Source organism: Aphis gossypii, chromosome 1 (genome assembly GCF_020184175.1).
Source record: "Aphis gossypii isolate Hap1 chromosome 1, ASM2018417v2, whole genome shotgun sequence".
Lineage (NCBI taxonomy): Eukaryota > Metazoa > Arthropoda > Insecta > Hemiptera > Aphididae > Aphis > Aphis gossypii.
Window position 1 is genome coordinate 72,284,590 of NC_065530.1, and position 18,714 is coordinate 72,303,303.

At 27.9% G+C, this 18,714-nt stretch overlaps 1 protein-coding gene across 1 annotated transcript; it reads left to right on the forward strand.

Moving 5' to 3' along the window:
* The first annotated feature begins 2,177 nt into the window (after nt 1-2,177).
* On the forward strand, nt 2,178-12,918 carry LOC114124140 (putative U5 small nuclear ribonucleoprotein 200 kDa helicase). Its single transcript, XM_027987325.2, is given in 34 exon segments — nt 2,178-2,408; nt 2,491-2,654; nt 2,731-2,902; nt 2,984-3,050; nt 3,053-3,178; nt 3,253-3,407; nt 3,471-3,735; nt 3,804-4,142; nt 4,205-4,398; nt 4,469-4,624; nt 4,725-4,895; nt 4,955-5,125; nt 5,204-5,384; nt 5,449-5,564; nt 5,634-5,876; nt 5,937-6,105; nt 6,175-6,392; nt 6,494-6,727; nt 6,802-7,211; nt 7,282-7,503; nt 7,596-7,713; nt 7,778-8,104; nt 8,656-8,775; nt 8,855-9,067; nt 9,443-9,679; nt 9,748-9,950; nt 10,015-10,165; nt 10,236-10,460; nt 11,310-11,397; nt 11,467-11,750; nt 11,837-12,013; nt 12,078-12,320; nt 12,396-12,519; nt 12,584-12,918. Coding segments are annotated over 34 exon segments (6,444 nt in total). The 5' UTR covers nt 2,178-2,363; the 3' UTR covers nt 12,700-12,918.
* The last annotated feature ends 5,796 nt before the right edge of the window (nt 12,919-18,714 follow it).

Below are 18,714 nucleotides of genomic sequence, written 5' to 3' on the forward strand. Positions count from 1 at the left end.
TGTTATATTAGCATTTTTTAGACGTGAATTCGCAATATAATTTTAAAATTAGGGTTCACTAAACATATTTTGTGATATATTTTTTGGATATAGCTGGTTAGGTTACCAAAACCACCAATCTCTTCAGAAATTAATTTTGTATATACAAATTATAAGACTAAAAGAGCAAAATTCCATCATTATTGGAATTACAAATACCTATACCTCCTGACTCCTGAGTTAAAATGCACTGACAAAAACTCGGTTGAAGATCTAGGTAATTTACAATTATTTATTATGTTATGATTAAATATGTATAAAAACCATTATATTTTTCTTCTAGAGGCTAATAATAATAACAATAACAATAGTATACCATTGCCATCACCTTCTTGAGACGAGCCTATGGTTGATGGCATTATGTAAGTAGGTATAATTTAAAATTAAAAAAAAATATATGGTAGGTCAACAATTAAATGGTACAACTAATAATAAATAAGTAGTATATGATCAAAGTAGACTTAGTTCATCCATCCCCTGTACTATTGGCTTGGTGAAGAGAGTTTTTATATAGAACTCTTGGGTAGGTAGTTCTAATTCATAATAATTTAATATTTTCTACAATAAGTAGTTAAAAATATGAAAGCAAATGTCTTTAATGGGTTTTGAGTGGATGGGTTAGTAAAGTATAAATTTTGAAAAATATTAATTCCATCATATTACTATTTACTACTATTTTTTACTGTTTACTATTAGTAAAATTGTATAGTAATAATAAACAAGTAAATTTAATATAATTTTTTTTTCTACACAAATAATCAGTTCAAAACAATTGAATTTCAAATTTTATAGTTAAAGGGATAGTTCATAAAAATATTTGCCAATATACCCTTTTTAAATTGATTATCTTTATTTTTGATTGATTTTTTTTAAATTGTATACAATTATTACCTATTATAATGATTATTATGGAGGGATGTATGCCAAGTTTAAAAAAAACAATCCAACAAAAACGTTATTATTTATTTTTTATTTTACAACCTTAAAGCAAGCAATTGGGAAAATACTTTCTTAGTGGCTCCATATATATCATAAAAAGAAGCTATACTAACAAAATTTCATACTCTTCGCTTCAACGGGTTTGGTTAGGCAATGATGAACCAGTGAGTCAGGGTATATTATTTTATATTTATTTTAAATACATCTATCATGCAATTGTACCAAAACTTGAACCCATTTTCTCCACGAATAAAACAAATAATGCCATTATACCATAATATTCACGATAACCGTTTTAAGTTCCGACGAATAAAAAAAAAATAATGCCGCAATATGAGATCGGACCACCGTAACCGGTGAAACCGAGGTTTAAACTTGAAAGTCGAGAGTCGAAACCATTGAGTAATGGTCGAGACATTGTACTATACTATTTTAATATATTAGGTATATGTATATATTATACACTAACAGGCTTATTATCACACTCAGAGGTATTTTTTAAATTTTTACCTGGTGGTTTTGACTGTGCGTTGATAGATATACCAAACTTTAAATTTCATTTCGATCCTTTAAGACTCTAATGCAAGAACTTAGAAAAATCTTTTTTTAGTGGGTGTCTACGTCATAAACCAAAACTGCTGACCAAAATATTTCAAACTCATAGCTTCTGTGGTTCCGGCTTGGTTATGATGTATCAATCAGTCAGGACAAGTTATTTTATATTATAATTACATAAGTATACAATTTAGGTATTCAAGTTACAAGTAATATTTTATACTTTAATATGTATTTATAATTCATATTTACTTAATAGTTAACACTGACCCTTTTTCCCAAATCGAAATAATTATTAATTCTATTGGTTTATGTCGATAATATTGAAACACGAGAGTCATAAACAAAATACTAGTTATTAGAAAGAAAAGAGATAAAAGTTAAATTATTTATATTATTTTTCCAATCTTAAATAAACAATTTTGTAAAAGGTTTGAATCGTTTAAGCCTTAAGGTATAATAAATTAAATAAAATAAAACAATATTTCATTATAATATTATGTGACATTGTTAAAATTAAATTCACCGCTTTTTATGTACAGTGTGGTAAAGAAGAGAAAAGGTTCAATGATTAAAAACGTGCAGTTGGTATTACTGAACGTTTGATAAGCGGCATAAACAATCACGCGGATTTCGTTTCTGATCCGGCGGCCGCGTTCATTTCGTATCTTTTTAATTCTTTTATTTATTTTATAGTTTATATTTTGATATACGTGCTTTGAACGTTAAGAAACGTTTTTATTTTTCACAATATTTATTAGTTATGAATTTTTTGCTTGACAATTAAATATAAATTAAAAAATCTAGAGGATAAAAGAAAATAATTTATCATGGCTGACGCAGCTGCCCGGCAGCTTCAATACGAGTACAAAGCGGTGAGAAAAAGAATTGGCAACATTAGCTTTAAAATATATATTATTATTTCAGTTAAAATTCAATTTTTATTATTAATTCTAGAACTCTAATCTTGTATTACAAGCTGATGTACGACTGATTGATCGACGTAATCGCGATGAGGCCACAGGTGAAGTATGTTCGTTGGTTGGAAAATTGGAAGGTACAAAGATGGGTGATCGTTTTCAAAGAACCAAACCTGTAAAAGCAGAAGAAAGAAAAGCTAAGTTAGTTCAATTTTTTTTATCAAATTTTATCATATACTAATGTTTTAAAAATTTATTTTTGTTTTGTATTACTCAGGCGACAAAAGCGTGATGAAGCACAATATGACTTTGCTCGAATGAAAGGAACTACACTCTTATCAGATGGCGTTGATGACATGGTTGGAATTATGTACAGACCTAAAACACAAGAGACTAGACAAACATATGAAGTGTTATTAAGCTTCATACAAGAAGCACTGGGTGATCAGGTTAGTTTTTAACTATTAAAATGTCTTTCAATTTTGTAAGTTAGTTCAATTTTTAAAGATAATTATATTTTACAATTTTAGCCTAGAGATATTTTATGTGGTGCAGCTGATGAAGTTTTAGCCGTACTTAAAAATGATCGTCTTAAAGATAAGAAAAAAAAAGTGATACTGAAAGTTTACTAGGGTCCTTAGCTGATGAACGATTTGCACTTTTAGTAAATTTAGGGAAAAAAATTACTGATTTTGGAACTGATGAAAAAGGCATTGCTAATACGGGTAAACTTCAGTTCATATTTACTTTATACATATTTGAAGAGTTGTTTTTTGTAATGTAAATTATTCGTGTTTAGAAGATAATATTGATGAAACATATGGTATTAATGTTCAATTTGAAGAAAGTGAAGAAGAAGATGATGAAGATGTATATGGTGAAATCCGTGAAGGTGATGATCATGAAGATGAAGGTGAAGAATCAAAATTAGATGCTACTATTCATGCAGAAAATGTAAGTTATTCTGTTGTTACTAATTATATATTATTTTTAGACTTCATTAGTTTACATTTTTAGTTGGACAAGCGCTCTGGAAAAAAACCAGTTGAACAAGCTAAAAAAGAAAAAAATTTGCATGCATTGGATATCGATGCTTATTGGCTTCAACGAAGCTTGTCCAAGTATTATAGTGATGCTATGGCATCTCAAGCTAAAGCAGCAGAAGTATTAGCTGTATTGAAAAATGCTGGTGACGATCGTGACTGTGAAAACCAGCTAGTCCTCTTACTTGGTTATGATTGTTTTGATTTCATTAAAATATTGAAAAAAAATCGACTCATGAGTATGAAAATTTTAATAAGTTAGTTAATATGTATAATTTAATTAAATTTTTGTACATAAATATTTTAGTTTTGTATTGTACACTACTGGCATCATCACAGAGTGAGTCTGAACGTGCAGCATTGCGTAAAAAAATGGAATCTGATCCATTTTTAGCAAAAATTTTACGTCAAATGGATACTAAAGAGATAGATGACATTAAAGAAAGTAGTGCAAGTGCTGCTAATAAGAAGAGACGTGCTGCTGATGAAGATGACGATGATATGAATACTGGTGATCCTAAACAACAGGTCGCTGGTACCAGAAAAATTTTGGATTTGGATGATTTAATATTTGCTCAAGGATCTCATTTTATGTCTAATAAGAGATGTCAGCTCCCAGATGGATCATTCAGAAAACAACGCAAAGGTAAATGATCAATAATTTATTCATTATACAGTTATTCATAATTATGTTTTGTATATTTTAAGGTTATGAAGAAGTTCATGTACCTGCATTAAAACCAAAACCTTATAATCAAGATGAATCTTTAGTACCCATTGAAAAGTTACCAAAGTATGTACAACCTGCTTTTGAAGATTTCAAAACACTTAATAGAATACAATCAAGACTTCAAAAAAGTGCACTAGAATCTGATGAAAATTTGTTGCTTTGTGCTCCTACAGTAATTATACACTTAAAATATTAATCAGTACATTTAATTTTATATTTTACATTATACTATTTATTTTTAGGGTGCTGGTAAAACTAATGTTGCCTTGTTATGTATGTTGAGAGAGATCGGAAAACATATCAATAGTGATGGTACTATAAATGCTGATGAGTTTAAAATAATTTATATTGCTCCCATGAGATCATTGGTACAAGAAATGGTTGGAAGCTTTGGAAAGGTATAAAGCACTATAAATTTAGTTTTCACAATCATATTTAATAAATATATATTTATACATCTACATTTTAAAATCATCTAATATCTATATTAATTTTCAGAGATTAAGTAGTTATAATCTAACAGTATCTGAATTAACTGGTGATCATCAACTCACGCGTGAGCAGATACAAGCTACTCAAATTATTGTTTGTACTCCAGAAAAATGGGATATTATAACTAGGAAAGGCGGTGAAAAAACCTTTGTTTCACTAGTCAGATTAATAATAATTGTAAGCATATGTCCATAATTTTATAACAATGTATTTTATAGCTAATGTTTTTGTTTTAGGATGAAATACATTTATTACACGATGAACGCGGACCTGTCCTTGAAGCTCTAGTGGCCAGAACGATTCGTAATATAGAAACTATACAAGAGGATGTTCGTTTAGTTGGACTTAGTGCTACATTACCCAATTATCAAGATGTTGCAACACTACTTAGAGTTAGTCCTGACACTGTAAGTAAATAGATTTATTAAAATAATTGAAACTATTTGTTCAAAATGTAAATGTTTTTTTATAATTTTTACTTTCAGGGTCTATTTTATTTTGATAACTCATTCAGACCAGTTCCATTAGAGCAACAATATATAGGTATAACAGAAAAAAAAGCTGTTAAACGTTTTCAAGTTATGAACGAAATTGTTTATGAAAAAATTATGGAACATGCTGGACGTAATCAAATTTTGGTATTTGTTCATTCTAGAAAAGAAACAGGTAATTATTAATTTTCTTTATTTCATAAAGTGACCAAATTTTAATTTATTATAATTATGTATAGGTAAAACTGCAAGGGCTATTAGGGATATGTGTTTGGAAAAAGATACTCTTGGACAATTCTTACGTGAAGGATCTGCATCTATGGAAGTCTTGCGCACTGAAGCTGAACAAGTCAAAGTAAATATTATCATGTTCACAATTAATTTTTCCAAATAATTAATATTAAATATTTTTGTTTTGGTCTAGAATCAAGAGCTTAGAGATTTACTACCCTATGGCTTTGCTATCCATCATGCTGGTATGACCCGTGTAGACAGAACTTTAGTTGAAGATTTATTTGCTGATCGTCACATCCAAGTACTAATATCTACAGCAACCTTGGCTTGGGGAGTAAATTTACCTGCGCATACAGTTATCATTAAAGGTACTCAAGTTTATAGTCCAGAAAAAGGTCGGTGGGTAGAACTTGGCGCATTAGATGTTTTACAGGTAATATATTTTAATTCTTTGTTTGAAATATTTCTAAGTTTAAATTTTTTTTTTTTGTAGATGTTGGGTCGTGCGGGACGTCCTCAATATGATACAAAAGGCGAAGGCATACTTATTACAAATCACAGTGAACTTCAATATTATTTGTCTTTATTGAATCAACAGCTTCCAATTGAATCTCAAATGGTTTCAAAATTGCCAGACATGTTAAATGCAGAAATTGTACTTGGTAAGTATTTATAAAGTTATTTTGGAATGAAATTGTGAGATTTTGAGATTCATTGTTTTTATTTGTTAGGTACTATACAAAGTGTTAAAGAAGCTGTAACATGGTTGGGTTATAGTTATTTGTATATTCGTATGTTACGTTCTCCTGCTTTATACACTATTACTCAAGAAAAATTGGAAGTAGATCCATTATTGGAAGCACATAGAGCAGATATTATTCACACAGCTGCAATACAGTTGGAAAGAAGTAACCTCATTAAGTATGACAGAAAGTCTGGTTATTTCCAGGTACCTATCACATTCATTTTATTTGTAATATTAACTAAGGAATATCATGTATCAAAATATTAAGTATGGAATATCACTTATAAAAATATTAAATATTACAGGTTACTGAACTTGGACGTATTGCTAGTCATTACTATTGTACTTATGACACAATGGCCACATATAATCAGTTGTTGAAACCAACATTGAGTGAAATTGAATTATTTAGAGTATTTTCGTTATCTGGAGAATTTCGTCATATTGGAGTAAGAGATGAAGAAAAATTGGAATTACAAAAATTAATGGAGCGTGTACCAATTCCTATTAAAGAAGGTATAGAAGAACCTAGTGCCAAGGTAAGAATATTAAGCTATACTTAATTTTTTGCACATTAAAAATTTTAATAAATATTATATTAATTAAAAAACAGATAAATATATTGCTTCAAGCATATATATCTCAGTTGAAACTTGAAGGTTTCGCATTGATGTCTGATATGGTATTTGTGACTCAATCTGCTGCTCGTTTGATGCGTGCTATTTTTGAAATTGTTCTGCATCGTGGTTGGGCACAGCTAGCTGATAAAGCTCTAAGTCTTTGTAAGATGATTGATCGACGTATGTGGCAAAGCATGTCACCATTAAGACAATTTAGAAAAATGCCTGAAGAAATTGTAAGAAAAATCGAAAAAAAGAATTTCCCTTGGGAAAGATTATATGATCTTGGTCCTAGTGAAATTGGTGAATTAATCCGTGTTCCAAAACTTGGAAAAACAATTCATAGATATGTACATCAATTTCCTAAATTAGAATTATCCACACATATTCAACCAGTAACTAGGTAAAATGAACCTATTTACTTAGCTTTCAAAAGCACAACTAATTATTTGATTTTACCGGAATGTTTTTAGATCTACATTAAGAGTGGAATTGACAATTACTCCAGACTTTCAATGGGATGAAAAATTACATGGGAATTCTGAAGCATTTTGGGTACTGGTCGAAGACGTGGATTCTGAAGTGGTTCTTCATCATGAATTCTTTTTACTAAAATCTAAATATGCTACTGATGAACATATGCTTAAATTTTTTGTACCAGTTTTTGAACCTTTACCACCTCAATATTTTCTTCGGTAAACAGTTTGTTTTGGATTTATTAAAATATTTTATCAGCGAATTCAATATAGATATATTGCTAATTGGTATGGTATATGTTTGCTTACAGAATTGTTTCTGATCGTTGGATTGGTTCTGAAACTCAATTACCTGTTTCATTTAGACATTTGCTACTTCCAGAAAAAAATGTTCCACCTACTGAACTTTTAGACTTGCAGCCTCTTCCTGTAAATTTTATGCTCTTTTGATTTATAATATAATAAACATTCTATTGATTTATTATTATCTTAGGTATCTGCTCTTCGTAATAAAGTATTTGAGGAACTTTACGCAGAGAGATTTCATCAATTCAACCCTATTCAAACACAAGTATTCAATGCTGTATATAATAGTGATGAAAATGTGTTTATTGGCGCTCCAACCGGATCTGGAAAAACTGCTATTGCTGAGTTTGCACTTTATCGTCTTCTAAGTCAAAATCCAGATCACCGTTGTGTTTATTTAGTTGCTAAAGAATCACAAGCTGAGCTAATTTATTCTAGCTGGCATGTTATTTTTGGAATTGGTCTTGCTAGAAAAGTAGTGCTGTTAACAGGAGAAATCGGTACAGATTTAAAGGTTAGTAGATTTCCTTAAATATTATTGTTTATATTCTGTGTTGTAAATAATTAGTAGTAACCCTAAAAAATATTTAGTGTTATTTTTATTAAAAATTAAATTCTTTTTTTTATAATATATAAACTTTGACAAAATTGAATCTTTTGGGATCGTTTAATATTTTTTTTTGATGAGGTTCACCTAAAAAAGAAAAAAAACAATGAAAGTTAAATCAAAGATTATTTAATTTTTATAATATTCTTATATATAAATGTGTAATGGTTCATATAAAATAAAATTTGATACTGAATGTTCAGAATCTATTTAAACATTACCTTACATTTGTAAAAAGTTTGTCCATATTATTTTCATAAAAACTGAAACCGTGAATAACTTCTATGAAACAAAAGAATCACCATACATGTATTTTTTGTTTTCAGATGACATTTTATACCTGTATATAAAGATATATTTATGTATAAACCATTAAAATAGTGTATAATATTATATTTGTTGTAAGAGAATTGTTTCTTTCAATAATTTACGTTAAAATAACTATTTACTTTTTATAGTTGTTAGCTAAAGGACAAATAATTGTGACAACTGCTGAGAAGTGGGATGTGTTGTCTCGTAGATGGAAGCAAAGGAAAAATGTGCAAAACATTAATCTTTTTATTGTTGATGAACTTCAAGTAATTTACATACTAATTAATATTATTAATGTATTTAAGTACTATGAATACTAACTAGTAATTGATTATATATTTATAGTTAATTGGAGGTGAAGATGGGCCAGTATTAGAAATTGTTTGCTCTAGAATGCGATACATTGCTTCACAGACTGAAAAACAAATGCGAGTTGTTGCTCTTTCAGCTCCATTAGCCGATGCTAGAGATTTAGCTCTGTGGTTAGGAGCTCCAGCTACTACCACATTCAATTTCCACCCCAGTGTCAGACCTGTACCATTAGAACTTCATGTTCAAGTAATGCTTTCCATACAATTTTTTGACTACAAAATATAATTTATTAAATTTATGTTATTCATAATTTAATACTAATATAATTTATTAGTAAGGCACTTTACCCACGTATGTTGTCATTGTCTTATAAATGTACAACCATTGATTATAAAATATACTAAGTATATTTTATAATCAATGGTACAACATATTAAAAACTGTTTCATGTGGGCAAGGATCACAGCTTAGACTACAGCTCGAGCGATCTTTGCTTGCGTGAAACGGTTTTTACTATGTTGTCTGTTTGTAAGGCAGGACAACACATGCTGGTGAAGCATTTGCTTAATACCATAATATTTGTATATATGTGTATACTAATAAGATAATTTAATTGTATAGGGATACAATGTCACTCACAATGCTACCAGATTAGTAGCCATGGGAAAACCAACTTATAATGCAATACTAAAATACAGTTTAGAAAAACCTGTAATAATATTTGTACCATCAAGAAAACAGGCTCGACTTACAGCTATTGATCTGTTAACATACACTGCTGCTGATAACCAATCCAACCGTTTTATACATGCCGAAGAAGATGATATCAAGCCATTTGTTGAAAAAATATCTGATAAGGTACTATTTTGAAAATATTTGCAAATTTACTTAAAAGTTTTGGAATTTATTGAATTAATATGATTTAGACATTGAAAGAGACTTTGCTCCAAGGAGTAGCTTATTTACATGAAGGTGTTAGTGCTCAAGATCAAAGATGGGTCCAACAGCTATTTTTTACTGGAGCAATTCAAGTGGTAGTTGTTACAAGAAGTCTTTGTTGGGCTTTGAGTATTACATCTCATTTAGTTATTATTATGGATACACAGTTCTATGATGGAAAAACGCATACGTAAGTAAAAAAATTAAAAATTTTGTATTTGATACTATTTGTCTTGCTATTTTTAATTTTCTAGTTACGAAGATTATCCTATTACTGATGTTATTCAAATGGTGGGAAGAGCTAATCGACCATTAGATGATGATGATTCCAAATGTGTATTGATGTGTCAATCATCAAAAAAAGATTTCTTTAAGAAGTTCTTAAATGAACCATTACCAGTAGAAGTAAGTTAATTGTTAAACACTTTGATGCATACAATGTAAATTAATCATCATTTATTTTTAAATGGTTTAGAGTCATTTGGACCATAGATTACATGATCATTTCAATGCTGAAATTGTAACAAAAACTATTGAGAATAAACAGGATGCAGTCGATTACATGACCTGGACATTCCTTTATAGGCGACTTACACAAAATGCTAATTATTATAATTTACAAGGTGTTTCTCATAGACATTTATCAGATTACCTATCAGAACTTGTTGAGACCACATTAAATGACTTAAACCAATCAAAGGTATGTATATTTATATTCTACAATTGTTTTTAATTTTTCTTTAATACATATTAATTGTTGTTTAACATTTATATAATTGTCTGCGAGTTATATTATACAAAGTGATTATTTTATCAAACAATACTCATAATTTCAAGCTATTAAAATTTTTACTTAATTTTCAGTTGAAGTTAAAGTTTAAAATATTTTTTTTTTTTTTTTAATTAATTTAAGTAATATTTTTTAAGTTTTTGCTTTTTTAAATAGTGCTGTACTTTTTTATTTTGGTATTTTGAAGCAGAATATTTTTTAGTCTATTTTGATTTATAAAATCAAATTTCAGATGAGCAGTTATAAATATCTAGCTTAGCTAAGTGGAGTGGATGGGGTACCCCGCAAAATATTGCTCAACTACTTCGTTTACCTAAACTTTAAATAGTTATAACTAATAAGCTACTCGTATGAATTTCAATTTTTATGTATCCAAGTACTACAAATATATAGTTTCGGAATATGGAATTAAAAAAATTATTTTTCATATAAAAAAGTAGATAACTAAAATAAAAATATAATTAAAAAAATTTAAATAATTTTTTTCTTAAATGTTGTTTTATTTTGACTGTAAATAAAGTAAAAAAATTATATTTTGTTTCTGTTATTGGATACTCTCCCATCTCATGTCAATCAGGTAAAAACAAAATCATCCAATTTAGTTATTGAGCAAAATATGTATAGATTCAAGATTGAAAATATAGGTACGAAAAAAAAAAATTTTAAATAAATTTTGAATTAGTAGTGTTGTTTGATAAAAGAATGGTATAAGAACCCAGTATAATATTTATATGTATTTAAATTTAATATTGTTTTTAGTGTATTAGTATTGAAGATGAGATTGACTGTATTCCATTAAATTTGGGCATGATTGCTGCTTATTATTACATTAACTATACAACTATTGGTAATGTAGAAAAAATTGAATATTTGTTGTTTATTTTCTAAACAATTTTTTTTCTAATTATATTTTTAGAATTATTTTCATTATCACTAAACAATAAAACAAAAATTCGAGGGCTGTTAGAGATTATTAGTTCAGCTGCTGAGTATGAAAAAATACCTGTAAGACATCGCGAAGATACCTTACTTAGAAGTCTTGCCCAGCGTTTGCCAAATAAGTTACAGCCAGCTTCTGGTCAAACATCTATTCGGTACAATGATCCTCATGTCAAGGTTAATTTGTTACTTCAAGCTCATTTATCACGTTTACAACTAGGTGCAGAATTACAAGGAGACACAGAAGTCATACTGGCTAGAGTAATTAATATATTATTGTTGTTTATTTTTACTATTTATAAATTTATAAATAGTTTATATAATATGCATATTTACCTTTTTAACAGGCAATACGTTTAATTCAAGCATGTGTTGATGTATTGAGTTCAAATGGTTGGTTATCTCCAGCTGTTGCTGCAATGGAACTAGCTCAAATGATTACTCAAGCAATGTGGGCTAAAGATTCATACCTTAAACAATTACCTCATTTTACATCTGATATTATTAAGAGATGTACAGATAAGGTAGAATTATTTGGTCTTATAATTATAACCTGAAACAAAAAATTAATTTGTATTATTATATTAGGGTATAGAAACAGTATTTGATATAATGGAATTGGAAGATGAAGACCGTATTAAGTTATTGCAGCTTGGTGATAGTGAAATGGCTGATGTTGCGAGATTCTGTAATCGTTATCCTAATATTGAATTAAGTTATGAGGTGGCAAACAAAAACCGCATATCTGCTGGTTCCAGTGTAAACGTCACTGTAAATTTAGAAAGAGAAGACGAAGTCGTTGGACCTGTTATTGCTCCTTTCTTCCCACAAGTAAGTGTTTAAATACTATAAAAATAAAGGTAATAACTCATTTAATAATTGTCATTATGTATTCAATTATTACAGAAAAGAGAAGAAGGTTGGTGGTTAGTAATAGGAGATCCTAAAAATAATTCTTTGCTATCAATTAAAAGATTAACATTACAACAAAAAGCTAAAGTGAAATTAGATTTTGTAGCACCCAATCCAGGTGAGTTATTAATGTAATTAAAATTTTTTTTTAGGTGTAATTAAATTTTGTTATTTTATTTTAGGAAATTATTCTTATACTTTGTATTTCATGAGTGATGCATATATGGGCTGTGATCAGGAATACAAAATGAATATTGACGTTGGTGATTATGATTCTGCCGAAAGTGAGTCCGATTAAACATTAGGATTTAACCTTAAACAATTATTTTTAGTAAGAGAACAACTTTGTACAATAAAAGAAAATGTTCTTGTAATATTTTAATTATTTTTCACAAAAACAACTATTCATTTATACTGTATAATATATAAGTAATCTGCATCATACATTTTTGTTTATTATTTTCCGTTTTGTATATTTGAATTTATATGATAATAATAAAAAAAAAAAACTGAAACATTACGGTTTTCTTTATTTTTCTAATTTTATTTTATTGTTTATTGAATTATAGAACTATTGGTTACTAAAATGTCAAATTTTAAATTCAATGATTTATATATTATCTTATTATGCTGTGCACATGTGTTGGACCTGAATATCTTATTTAGGTTTCACATTTCACGTGCTGGATGTTTTCGGATATTTAATACTAGAATAAAAAATTTAAACAAATGTTTGGGTGTCAAATGTTAATTACCCCTATTATTCAGGTTAATGTGGATGTTTAGTGCTTAGTAATTAGGTTAGAGCTTAATAAAAATTAAAAGAGGGTTAAATTAATATTGGGGTTGTTCTGTTTTACCAACCTCGCAAAAATAACACAATAATACATTTATATACCAAAAACAGTTTATTATGTAAATTGTACAAAAATTTGTTTTAGAAAAATGTAAAGCATTAATAATTTATATTAAAAGAATACGATTTAAAATCAAAAATAGGTATTTGGTTAAAATGTGGCAAAAAGGTTCTTTGTTAGTGTTTAATTTAAAAAGCTCCTATTGATAATAATGTATCATCGTATGTGGGTTTACTACGTCTACTACGAGGGCTGCACATAAAAATTTAAAGAAAAAAATAATATTTTTTACAAATTTTTTCTATTTTATTCTTTTCGTTTACGAAAATAGCAGGTACAAAATGAATATCTATTTTTGCTGTTTATGGTATTTAATAAGAGAAAGATAAAATTTAATTTCGAGCACTATAATATAGTTTTATAATATTATGGTATAAATATTAAATGCATTTTATTATAATAATTACATTAAATAGTACATCCCAAGAAAAAATTATATCTACCTACGGTTGTACTAAAAGTAAAATAATAAAACGATTTAAATAGGTACATAATATAATATATTAAACAAAAAACTTTTTTACCTAGTGATGTAGGCTTGGTAGACTTTTCGCTCAGAAATGATTTTTGTATATAATGATTAATGATATATTAGCATTGAATTTAAATTTAACAGAACTATAATAGTGGCTCACTCGAAACTTAATGTACAACAGAGCAGTACTACCTCATACTTACCTTATTATTTTATTAAATTATTAACTAAATATAATATATTATATAGCTATTTTTGACGCACAATCGTGATGTTTTTTTCAAGTTAAAATGCTATAAATTGTTCAACCGTGTTATACCCCGTTAATATACACCACAAAAAGGATATTTTAAGAATATTATTAGAATAACCTACCCCCTCTTAAAAAAAATCATTCAGGTTATATTGGTCAGTTCCAGGTGTTGTATTTTTTAGAGATTTTTTGGGTGTTACGGGTTTGGGTTCGGATAGCCTTGTTTGTGTACAATTTTTTATACTACACAATGTTTAAGAAATATAATATAGGCAGGTACCTATTTTGTTGAGTTATAATATTTCACTATGTTACATTGACCCTTATTATCCCAATCAGCAAAAAAATTTAATACTGAAAAGGTTTAAACACTGCTGTGTAATCCTTCTAAAATAAAGAACGGAAGAGCAGGACATCACGAAAAGTAAAACTGGATTTTTTTTAAATTAATTTTCTTTATGAGGCGAATTTATAAATTAATGTACACCATTAGAATGAGTCATTAATAATATTAAACTATTCAAATATACCTATTACAAAATTATCAAAATCAAAGGTTTGACCGAATTACTTATACGAATTGAAAAGACTAAAGAACTATATTATTGATACTTTGAATGAAATTACGGACCATAAGAACTTGATTAAAATATAATATTGAATATGACTTGAAATTCGAGTACTTCTCATCCATATAATTTTACGATAGGTTGCTTATTTTTTTTTAAAAAAATAATGATTACTGTAGTATGTACTTACCTACTGTAATAGTAAAATGATAAATATAATCATCATATTTTTCCTTATAATTCATTATATTGGGTGTTCGGTACACTCATTATTTCAAAATCTATTAATGTTTATGAAAATATTTTTTTACCTAATTTTCAGTTGAAAATAAAACATCATTTTTATAAAAAAAAAAAACTACATATATTATTATTATTTTATATTGTTGTATATTTTTTAAATTGTGTGCTTTTTTGAATAGTATACATATTACTTATTCTGAAGCACAATATTTTTCAGAGTATTTTGATATATTATAAATAAATCGAAATTCGGACTAGTCACAGTAGCTTATGAGTATTTAAAGTTTAGTAAGAGGAGTAATAGACATTTTGCGGGGTATCCCAATAGTATCTATTGACTCACCTAAACTTAGGATTTCTTAGTTATTATTCATGACTATTCGTCCGAATTTAGTTTTTATGCAACGAAATACTTCGAAAAATTTTCTTTTTTAGAAAATAGAATTATAAATGTACGTTATCATTCAAAAAAGTAAAAATTTAAAAATTACTTCATTTCAACTGGAAATTAAATAAAAATAATATTTTCAAAAATGTCAATTGATTTTAAAATTATGAGTATTGTTTGACAAAATAATCACTTTGTATAATATTACTTACAGATAATTATATGCACAAATTTTCTGTAAGTAAATTATATTGTGCCTAATTTTTATTTTTATTTTGTTTTTTTATTAAAAAGCGTAATTACAATAGATTTATTAATGTCAGTACAATAAATAATTTTTGTAATAGTTTAAAATAACGGGAAATTACAGAGTTGAGAGGTATCTACTCCGTAATATACCACCTGACTAAAACACAGCATCTGTCTTAGAAATATACGTAGGACTAAAACAACACAGTATCTACCTTTATTTTAAATTTACAGAGTACAGACTTCAAATAAAAACAAACCCAGATAAATAAATGTATAACCCGAGCAAATGCAATATTAGTTTTTTATACATTTATTTATACGAAAAAACCGAATTCAATTTTTATAATAATATTCAGAGAAGACAACGACAATGTCATCATCAGGGCTTACCGCAAACCTCACTATGATAATATCATAACGTTGATTGCAGATTTACCACCTCAGCACTGCTGCAGACACACAAGTGTACAATATTTTTTTTGCAGCACGTAAACAGAATCGTGTTTATTTCAAAAATAAACAATATTTGTTTCTTTCCTTCTCTTTAGATTAAAATAAAATAAAAAAAAATAATAATAATTAAATTATTTAAACGAGGCATTTACTTTTTAAATAACCTGGTGTTATGTATTTTCGTGGAATTTGTAATAGGTACAGTGTACTTGATACGTGTATACGTGTTATATATATATATATTATAATAAATTATTTATAACGATAAAAATAATTTATTTTCTTTGTTTTGAACTTTTAAAAGTTTTATTTTAATAATTTCTTTGATTATTCTATCATATTATAGTGAAAACCATAAGAAAAAAAAAATAAAATGTTTGCATTTCAAAAGAATTGTTGAATTGTTAATGATAGGATTAAATAACGTTAATTCAAAATAAACGCTACTCACGTTATTGTTAATTTAATAATTATTGTTAAATAAGTATTATAATAGGTTATTGTTTTTTTCTGACTTTAAAACTTTAGATCGTAAAAATACACGAACATACATAATTGCATATATACACTACACATATATAGGTAATTATAAGTACCTATATGGTTAAAATTAACAATTTTTTTTAAACTTAATTCTTTATTTAGAAATCTGTTACAAATTTGAATCATAGTCAATAAGCTTAATTGATATAGTAATAAATATAACAGGAATGACGGAGTGAAGATACCTCCCATTGGAGGTACTTCGTCAAGATAGTAGTTAAATTATATTACACACTTTTACATTTTTTTTTCAATTTATCTTAGCAGGTCCCGACACCACTGTCTTTTTATTTTATTTTTGAGGGTTGCCTGGAATAGTTGCGGATGAGAGGTAAGTAATAAGAGGGTCTGGGTGTTGAATTAGTTGGCTATTGAAACGCTTGTAATGAAGTTTGGCTAATTCGGTGACAGTTGATATTTTTTAAACAGAGTGGAGAGATTTATTGGAGATGTAGAATGGAGCTTTTGAAACTGTCTGAAGAATTGTGGATTGAAACTTTTGAATACGGTTTGTATTAGATATTTTAGCTGCACCCCAGAACTGGATGCCATATGTCCAGATGGGTCTCAGAAGGAATTTATAAATTAATAGTTTGTTAGTTAGCTTTATTTTTTTTTGGTAGTTAATAACGAAAGCGGTAATTTAGTGCGAAAATTTTACTTTTGATGTGTGGCGTCTAAGTAAGTCGACGGTTGATGTAAATTCCAAGATATCGTACACATTGGGCATTAGGTAAGGCTTGGTTATTAAGAAATAGTGTCGGGCATGTGCCGTGGCGAAGAGTGAAAGGGTGGATTTGCTTTTATTCATTTTTACTACCCATTCTCTATACCGTGTTTTGAGAAGGAAGAGATGATTTTGAACAGAGAAGCTAAGTTAGGGTCTGCATTGCTAGTAATATAGCTTTGTCATCTGTAAAATCACCGACTAGGGTTTGGTTTGAGTTAAGTTGGTCAGAGGTGAATAGATTAAAAAGTAGTGGGACAGTAACTGCGCCTTGTGGTACATCAGCATTAATTCCTGCTGTAGGGGAGATATAGCAGAGCCTATACGCACTGAAAAAAAACGGTCTTCTAACTAAGGTTTTAAGATTGAGTAATAGTGATCAGGTAGTAGATGATTTAGTTTATAGAGTAAACCTGCGTGCCATAGCTTATCGAAAGCTTGGGAGACATCGAGGAAGGTTCCAGTACAATAAAGTTTTAATTGACGATTTTTAATTGTAATTTATATACATTAGATATTCCTGAATTGCGCTATCTCTATCTATAGATAATTATAACTATAATACATGTTTTGGCTAACTAAGTGCGGTAACTAAAATAATTTAACTTATTATAGAAACGTGACTGTTGATATTGTATAGTTACCGTATATCATAAAATATGTATTTATATAATATGATATAATATTATAAAATCAATGGTATTTAGTATACACTACACATTTTAGAATAAGGTACATATATTTATAACAAATGTAACTTTAGATATTAAATCTTAAATTTGAGAATAGCTTTTTCAAAAAAAGTTATTGTTGTTTTACACCTAGGACATTAAACAAATAGGTACGTACCTACATTATCTTGCAAAGTTGAACGTTGAATACTCGTATTCTACAAGTTTTGACATGTGTGACGTGTCTGTGCCTTACTGCAGCGGTTCCCAAACTTTTACAACCATGACACCCTTAAAAAATAGTTTGTGGTTCGTGGAACCCATATGTCTTTAATTCCAACTCAACTTAATTTTTTTTTTATTTTTTTAAAAAGGAAAATGTGTACTGGCGATATTGTTAACGATTATTTTTTGTTAAAATTAGTTTTAAAAAACAATTTTGAATCAAACTTTAAAAAATAATTTTCCTAAATTTAATAAAGTAGGGTCAGTAAGGCTTATAGAACCGACTACTCCTTTTCGGTGTTGTTGTAGCGTGAATTTTTTTTTTTTTTTAGTATGATAAGATAGTTTCCGTAGAATCAACCCCATATTTTTTTTGGATAGAATTGTCAAAGGAAGGGATCCGTATTCGAATTAAAGTAATTTTTCAAATTATATAACGTAAAACAATATTATTTTAATTAGATAATTATAAATATCATTAACAAGAAAAACAAACAAATAATTTAGTAGGTAACTTTTTACTATTAATATTCATTAACATTTTCCCAAAAATTCTAGTTTCAATTAAACTTTTAAAAAAAGTAAAAATTATAAAAA